Source organism: Apteryx rowi, unplaced genomic scaffold (genome assembly GCF_003343035.1).
Source record: "Apteryx rowi isolate R43461 unplaced genomic scaffold, aptRow1 scaffold_69, whole genome shotgun sequence".
Classification (NCBI taxonomy): Eukaryota; Metazoa; Chordata; class Aves; order Apterygiformes; family Apterygidae; genus Apteryx; species Apteryx rowi.
The window spans coordinates 231,174-238,325 of NW_020450971.1; the positions used below are offsets into that span (position 1 = coordinate 231,174).

The window sequence follows — 7,152 nt, forward strand, 5'->3', positions numbered from 1 at the left end:
CATGAGGAAAGGCTGAGAGAGCTGGGCCTGTTTAGCTTGGAGAAGAGAAGGCTGAGAGGGGATCTTATCAATGTGTACAAGTATCTGAAGGGAGGGTGTCGAGAGGATGGGACCAGACTCTTTTCAGTGGTGCCCAACAACAGGACAAGAGGCAACGGGCACAAACTGAAACACAGACAGTTCCATCTGAACATGAGAAAAAACTTCTTCACTGTGAGGGTGACAGAGCACTGGAACAGGTTGCCCCGAGAGGTGGTGGAGTCTCCTTCTCTGGAGATACTCAAAACACGCCTGGACGCGATCCTGTGCAACGTGCTCTAGGTGACCCTGCTTGAGCAGGGGTGTTGGACTAGATGATCTCCTGAGGTCCCTTCCAACCTCAGCGATTCTGTGATTCTGTGATTCTGTGCCACTGGCACGGATGATGGTCTCACATGGACCCACATCACAGAGGTGAAAGGCCAAGGAGGAGACCCTTTGCTTTTTTGTTGCAACAACTTATGGCCAATAATGAAAACCTCTTTTGCTTGGAGTGGCCAAGCTGTTTTCTACATATTAAAACACGAGAGAAATCCCATGTTGTGGGACTTCACCACATGCTTCAAGTTAAGCCTCTGCTGGATGATGGTGTCCCACAGCTTGCACTTAAACACATTTGTTCAATAAGTGCTTTAGAGCACTGGGATTTGCAGAATTTTAACAATTCTTGGCACTACACTAATGACCAGCTGTTAGTGATGGCCTAGGCTCCCTGTTTGTCTAATATATTTATCTATACATTTAAACTGAATAACAGCATCTGTGCAAACTTAATGTTGCAGTAAGGAAAGCAGCTGATGCATGCTGGGAGCACAAGAACCACAGACAACTCTGTTCCAGTAAGGCAATATGATTTTATTGCACTGATTTATTGATGAATTTGTTGTGTCCTTTTCTGAGTACAGGCCAGAGAGGATGACAATGTTACAGCTTCCCCAGAACTCCTCACAGTTAGCTCAGCTTGTCCAGCCTCCTGCGGTTTCTTGCTCCCCTCCCAGCTGGTCCATCCCTGCCTTTCTTGCACTGACAACAAAGTGCTGCTGACGTTCCCAGGGTCTGCATTTCCTTTCACCAGACACAGCTGATCAGTCTGATCTGTTTTGGGATGGGCATACAGTCCTGGAAAGGACAAGGGGCTGCGATTCAGCATATGAAGAGTAGGAGGAAGCCTGGTCTGAAAATCAGGGAGGACTCTGCCCTGGGAAGAAGGGGTGGCACAGAGAACCTTATTACTCGAGGCTGAGTGTACAAACAGCAGGCCAAAGTTCTCCTGGCTCACTTTTTATCTTGTGAGGGCCCTGGGCAGCTGCTAGAGTTGGAAAAGATGAGCAGATCCACAGGGCAGGACATACCAAGGTAGTTACATCCCTGCCAGAGGAGGCAAGCAAGGAATGAGCAGATGTTTGTTCTGCTCTCACCCTTGCCGTGCCCAGCCAGCACAGCTCAGTCAGCTCGGGGGAGGAGGGGCACCAGTTTGCTCAGGTTGTGAGAGATGTACTGTCCACTTACAGAAAGAGGAAGGAGCAGGTTTTAATCTCCAGTGAGGAAGAGGGGCACTAGCCRCATACACTGGTCATAGAGGTGCTGCCCTGATAGATGTCTCACCAAGGCAGAATGCATGCTTGTGTGAAAGAGAAGGACACTGTGTGGAGGCTTGTTAAATTGTCTTAGGGTATGTGCAGGGAGGAGAGTATGAATTAATTCCACTTGCAGAAGCTGGCACGAGCTGGCAAACCACAGGAGGCTGGGAATATCCCACTGTGCCTGCATGTAATGAGGCACAGTGACAGCCCTCAGCCCAGGAGCAAAGGACGCAGGTGCGTTTATGGGGTCGAAAGGCCTCAAGCTACAGGCTCAAGGGAAGTCTGCGTTCAGACCAGAGAAAAGGAGGCCAAGGATTTTTAATAAGGAGTTTGGGGAGTTGCTTGTATGAATCAACATCTGTCACCTGGAGCCAAAGTAAAAGCTGCTGTTTATGGTGACTTCTGAGTGCAAACTAAGTAGAAGGCTGCAGCTCAAGGAGGATCAGATAGACGACAGCCCAGTGCCAAAGCAAGCTGAGTACAAAGATGGAGCTGCTGTTTACAGGTCAGTAATGAAGCGGGGGAAGAATATATCCCCCAAAGCTCCCAGGTTTGGCTGATCAGAGCCCAGAGTAGTGTCAGGGGAATCAGGAAGGAGGGAACTCCTGACCAGACAGGCAAGGGGAATRTGAATCTAGGGAGAAGTCCATGAGCAGGAGAGAAAGATGCTTCAAAAAGATGGTAAAGAAGAAAAGCTGGGAAGGGGCTTGTCCCTCGGGATCAGTAGGAGGTGGTATTGTGACAGTGCTGAGAGAGCAGGCACAGGGATGCCTGCATGGAGCAGGAGGGAGGAGAAGGAATGACTGTAGGGATCTGGCAGGGAACTGCCACTTGGACACTGTCTCTGTTACAGGAGAAAAACATTACAGAAAACCTCCAAATCTGTATTACACATCTCAGTGTTTTTAAGCCAGACTCTTGACTTTCGGCCCTAACTCATTGTTTCCTTATTTGGGGTTTGTCTTTTCTGTGAGCGAACTTCCTCAGTCTCTGAGGAGACATGGTTGTTATTTGCTTCAGGGCAAAGGAAATTGCAGTTTTCTGCTCCTGGCTCCATCTCCTCCACACCACGTTGGTCTGTGTTACCAGGAGCTCCCAAGAGAGTCACAGCCTTGGGCTACCTGACAGTGTTGCTCACAGCTTGGCCATGGACCTACATTAGCCTCTGTGTGCTAAGAGGAGGCTTCTCAAACTGTGTGCCCTGAAACCAACTGGGTATTCATTTGGGCCAAGCAGGGAATGATTGGTAAAGGAAAGGGGGTGAATTACGTGCCATAAGCCCTCTGTCGGAATTGTGCTTTCCAATGTTTATTCCTTCCTCTAGGAATAGAGAACGAATATCTCAGTAGAAACCAAGTGAAATTCAAAGTCCTTATGTTCCAAAAAGTTTTATTTAGTGGAATTTAGCTGTTTAAAATACACAGATCTGAGTATGGTGGAAGGGAATATACAAGTAGGCATGACATTCACAGTTCAAGGTATTTAGGAAATACAGGTGCTCGGGGAATTCCTGCAATAAAGCATTAACTCCTGATCCTGCTGGCACTCTGTGGGCAGGTTTCCCTGTGGTTTCAGGCACTTACTGGAGATAAACAATGAATAGCCGCAGAAAGCTCCCATGAGAGATGCTGGGTGGGGAAGTGCTGCTCTTTCCCAGGAAGGTAAGTGCTTGATTAGAGAAGGTATGTCATTCACAAGGCCAATTGCTCCAGTAGGGCATGGGGTGCTTCAGGTGTTTTTGCTAGAGCAGACACTGTTCCTTTGCTCAGGGAAAGTTTCTTTTGGCTTCAGACTGTTCTGTTCTTCACTCTCTCAAATATCTGCATTACCTTGCCTGCTGGTATGCAGCCTTCTCTCACAATGGTGATGCCACCTTCCCAGAGCAAGAACAAGAAAGTCAGGATAATCCCCACATCACAGCCCAGAGGGACAATGAAAAGGAAGGAGACATAAAGAAACATTTTGGACTGGTAAAGCTATCAAATGTTCCAGGCCTTCAAACTGTAAAGTTCTGTAGAGAGTTGACCAGAAACTTTGTCAGAAGGCAAAACGTCTGCCAACACTGACCCAACRCTTAGTTCAACAGCTTAGTTTTCCCCTAGAGAATCACACTCAAATGACAAACCAAATCCAGCTAACAAGATCTCAGCTTGTGATGTTACATTATTGCAGATAAACTCCTATAACTCTACCTTTATTCTGGTGGTCTACAAGGAATATACTCCCTACCTCTCAGAAGTATCCACCCCCACATTTGAAGCATTTTTGCTCTTCTAAGGTTGATTTTGCATGCACCACACTGTTTCTCCTCACTGCCTCACTCTTTGTCAACACAGAGGTACTCCAAGGACATCTTTTGTTTGTTCCTCTCCATCAACATGTTTGAAAATGTCCAGGCACTCAAGAAATGTTACTCTCGCAGCACACTACACTGCCAGATTGATATTATTGAAAGGAATGGAAAGATTCCAGAAAAATCCTATTGTTCACATAAAGGGTAGTTCTCACACTCACTTTCATCAATCTTTGTGCAGTTGACCACAGTTGATGCCACCACCTCATCAGATTCTCCATCACAGAGAACACCCTCCAGCTTATGGCCAAGACGCCTGTAGGGAAAAGAAGGAACAAAACTAAACAGTGCTTCATATTACATTGACCCAGATTCCCCCCACCCCAGTACAGGGCATCAGCTCATGATCTATACACCACTTAAACTTTCTGGCCACCCAAAGGACAGCTGTTTTGCAGCTGTGATACAAATACCAGATCTGATTAGTAGACAGGGTACTTACGAGATGACCATGTCATGGTGTGTGCTGTCAACCTCTCCACTAGGATTAGCAGATGTGATTGCCAAGGGTCCCGTCATGTCAATGAGGTGCACCAGGACAGTTAGGTCAGGTACTCTGATCATAATACTGTCTTGAGTTCCCACTCTGCTGTAGCCTGCTCCAATCCCTTAACAGACAGGCAGAGGGTGTTGGCAGATGAGAGATTGGCACAGACCTCCCACTTTCTTAAAGCTTGCAAGTGGCTCTGCTCCATACCCCCGAACAAAATTATAATTCTCTTGGTACAGTTTCACATAAGCAGCACCCTAGATTAGAAATGCATGAGAGCAGTTCTAAAATTTCAGGACTAACTGGACAGGAAGAAGCAGAAGGGAAATGATCAAAACCTTAGTGGCTGGAGATCAGCATAGCTGATTTCACGGAAATGTGGGACAAAGGATCCTTCTAGATCACAGAGTGTAACTTCCCATGACTGTTTACCACCCRCTCCACCCTCCACTACATAACTCTGCCAGTTAAGTATGTGCAACTCCTACTGGTTTTCAGCCTTTGATATTTCCAYTGATTTCCAGAAGCCAGGCTTGAGAATGAATCATACTGCTGCTTGCACTGTTTTGTCTTTGCTTATATGGATAGGAAGGAAGAGGCGAAGAAGGAGGGCCCATAGRAACTCCCTCTCTTCCCTGGTTCTCATCTCTCTTTGACTCTCCCCCCAAGGGTTGTTCATTGCTAGCTAGCAGCTGTGGGCTTGTAAGAGGTGAACCTCCCAGGCCAATGAGCCTCCCTTGCTTTGAGTCTGACTGGATTAAYGAGGTTATCATGCTGCCTCACACTGCTAAGGAGCTGTTCCAGCTCATTAATACCCTCTGCTAAACATGTTACCAAGACAAGTAATAGCTTGAGAGGTGTTTTCTCAGAATAAAGTGAACATAAGCTCTCCCTATTGCCATGCAAAAGGGTGTGTGGATTGCAGAGCTGTTATGCTGAAGACCCAAAAGAGGGACAAGATGAGAGAAAGGGCTGTCTTGTTCATCCCACCTAAATTCTTCAGCCACTCTCCTTTCTTGATAATGCAGCCGATGCCACCAGGGTAAACATTTTCCATGAAATCCCAAAGCAATGGGCTGATGGGGGGAGCAGCAGCTCGCAGCTGGTCCAGGTTTGAAATAAAGATGCAGATGGGCTTTTCTTGAGGCCTGTCCTGCACAAATCAGGAAGAGGGGAAGAAGAAAAATAGATAATGAGAGAATCTCTGTGTTGAGAAGATTTAAGCCCATTAAGGATCCCATTTCATATGCTTCCCAGGGACCATGAGCTGCAACAAGCAAGATGTTATCTCTGCACAAAATACTGAGCAAAGGAGAGGACTGCATGCTGTGATTTGTGCCACACCTCAGTTCTGCATGTGCAAACTGAAGAAAAGAGAGAACATTAGTCTGCTCTTGGGATCTTGATAGGACACATCTAAATCCCCTGCTTTAGACACAGCAGAACGAGGGAAGATGGTGCTCTGCTAATTATCAGTGCTTTTAACATCTTGTGTCCAGGGGCCTGATGTTCTTCGAACTTATTCTGGTATAGATCAAGGGCAACTTCACCAATTAACAATAGAATAATGGATGGAGAATCTAGCTGCCCTGAAACAAATATCTACATGACCACTTCTTCAGCTCCCTGATGCTTTGAAATACCCTTGCAATGAAATTAACAGTGACATGGAGGGAAAATAGAAAGAGCTCACAAAGTGGTGTCATTTCAGTTCTTGAGTGACATCAGTTTCAGCAGAGCCAGGTGACTAAGGAACTGGGCATGTATTTACATTCTGTTTATGTTATCTCATCCACAGGGAAGGTTAGCACTGGCACCAGGACAGGAAAGAAAAGACTGCCTTTGTTACTGATGTTCACACTAAGTGCCAGCTGAGATAGTCTGTTATGCTTATTTCTCCAGGCTAGCCAGGAAATTGCTTCATGGAGAACAGACAGGGCCAGGCTGAAAAAGATGTATTTAAGGTGCAAAATTTGGGTCTGATTCCAACACCGAATGTCTCCAAAAGTCTGGGGAAATTTAAACGTAGGATTCTGATTCAGCACTTCATAAGACAGAGGAAAATACAGRTTTGGACTCATTTTTCACAAATGTCAGGGCTGTCCCAATATGATTTTTGCTTTTGCCCCCCAAAGTGAAGCAGAATGGAGCTGTTTAATTCCCAGTGTCACACACCAAGAGCAGCAAGTGCTTTATCCCCAGGCAGCTCGGATCAGAAAATGGTCCATGATGTTTTGTTGTAACTGCTCATAAACTTTACCCACAGTCAAATTCTGAGTCTTTGGAAGGCTCAAAACAAGGGGATCCCCCCCCCCCCTACTTGTGTAAATAGCTTATCTGTAGAACATAAGCAAGATCCAGCTAACAATACTTCAGCCTTGTATTCACACCTTGATTCTGTAGACCTTCTCGATGGCTTGAGGGTGTTTGCAGGAGGCTGCCAAAGCATACACAGTATCTGTCGGGACCCCACACACTGCCCCTGTGTTCAGCAAGTCAGCAATCAACCTCAAGCCACTCGTACAGTGGGACTTGGGGCAGATGCAGGGTGGAGGATCTTCAGGGTCCTTCTTAGAGCTCTCAGCCTAGTAGTAATCAGGAGGCAACATATYCATTACTTGGAATGTAGTTGGAATAAGCAAACATTATGAAACACAGGCCAGGATTCAGTCTGCCCAAACGCAGGT

The 7,152-nt window shown here is 46.4% G+C and overlaps 1 protein-coding gene across 1 annotated transcript; it reads right to left on the reverse strand.

Moving 5' to 3' along the window:
- Window positions 1–2,994: 2,994 nt before the first annotated feature.
- Window positions 2,995–4,564, reverse strand: LOC112975813 (putative threonylcarbamoyl-AMP synthase). The gene is made up of 3 exons (XM_026086350.1): window positions 4,418–4,564; window positions 4,137–4,231; window positions 2,995–3,495 (listed from the first exon to the last, which is right to left on the reverse strand). The coding sequence occupies exons 1-3, from the start codon at window positions 4,537–4,539 to the stop codon at window positions 3,410–3,412; spliced, it is 303 nt and encodes a 100-aa protein (XP_025942135.1). The 5' UTR covers window positions 4,540–4,564; the 3' UTR covers window positions 2,995–3,409.
- Window positions 4,565–7,152: the final 2,588 nt, after the last annotated feature.

Bases quoted from the DNA above. Each gene is read 5' to 3' on its own strand.
- LOC112975813 (XM_026086350.1), bottom strand. From the start codon at position 4,539: ATGATCAGAGTACCTGACCTAACTGTCCTGGTGCACCTCATTGACATG. The intron at 4,232-4,417 runs GTAAGTACCCTG...TTTTCCCTACAG, and splicing joins CACCATGACATGGTCATCTC to GCGTCTTGGCCATAAGCTGG. The intron at 3,496-4,136 runs GTGAGTGTGAGA...TGCTCTGGGAAG, and splicing joins CTGCACAAAGATTGATGAAA to GTGGCATCACCATTGTGAGA.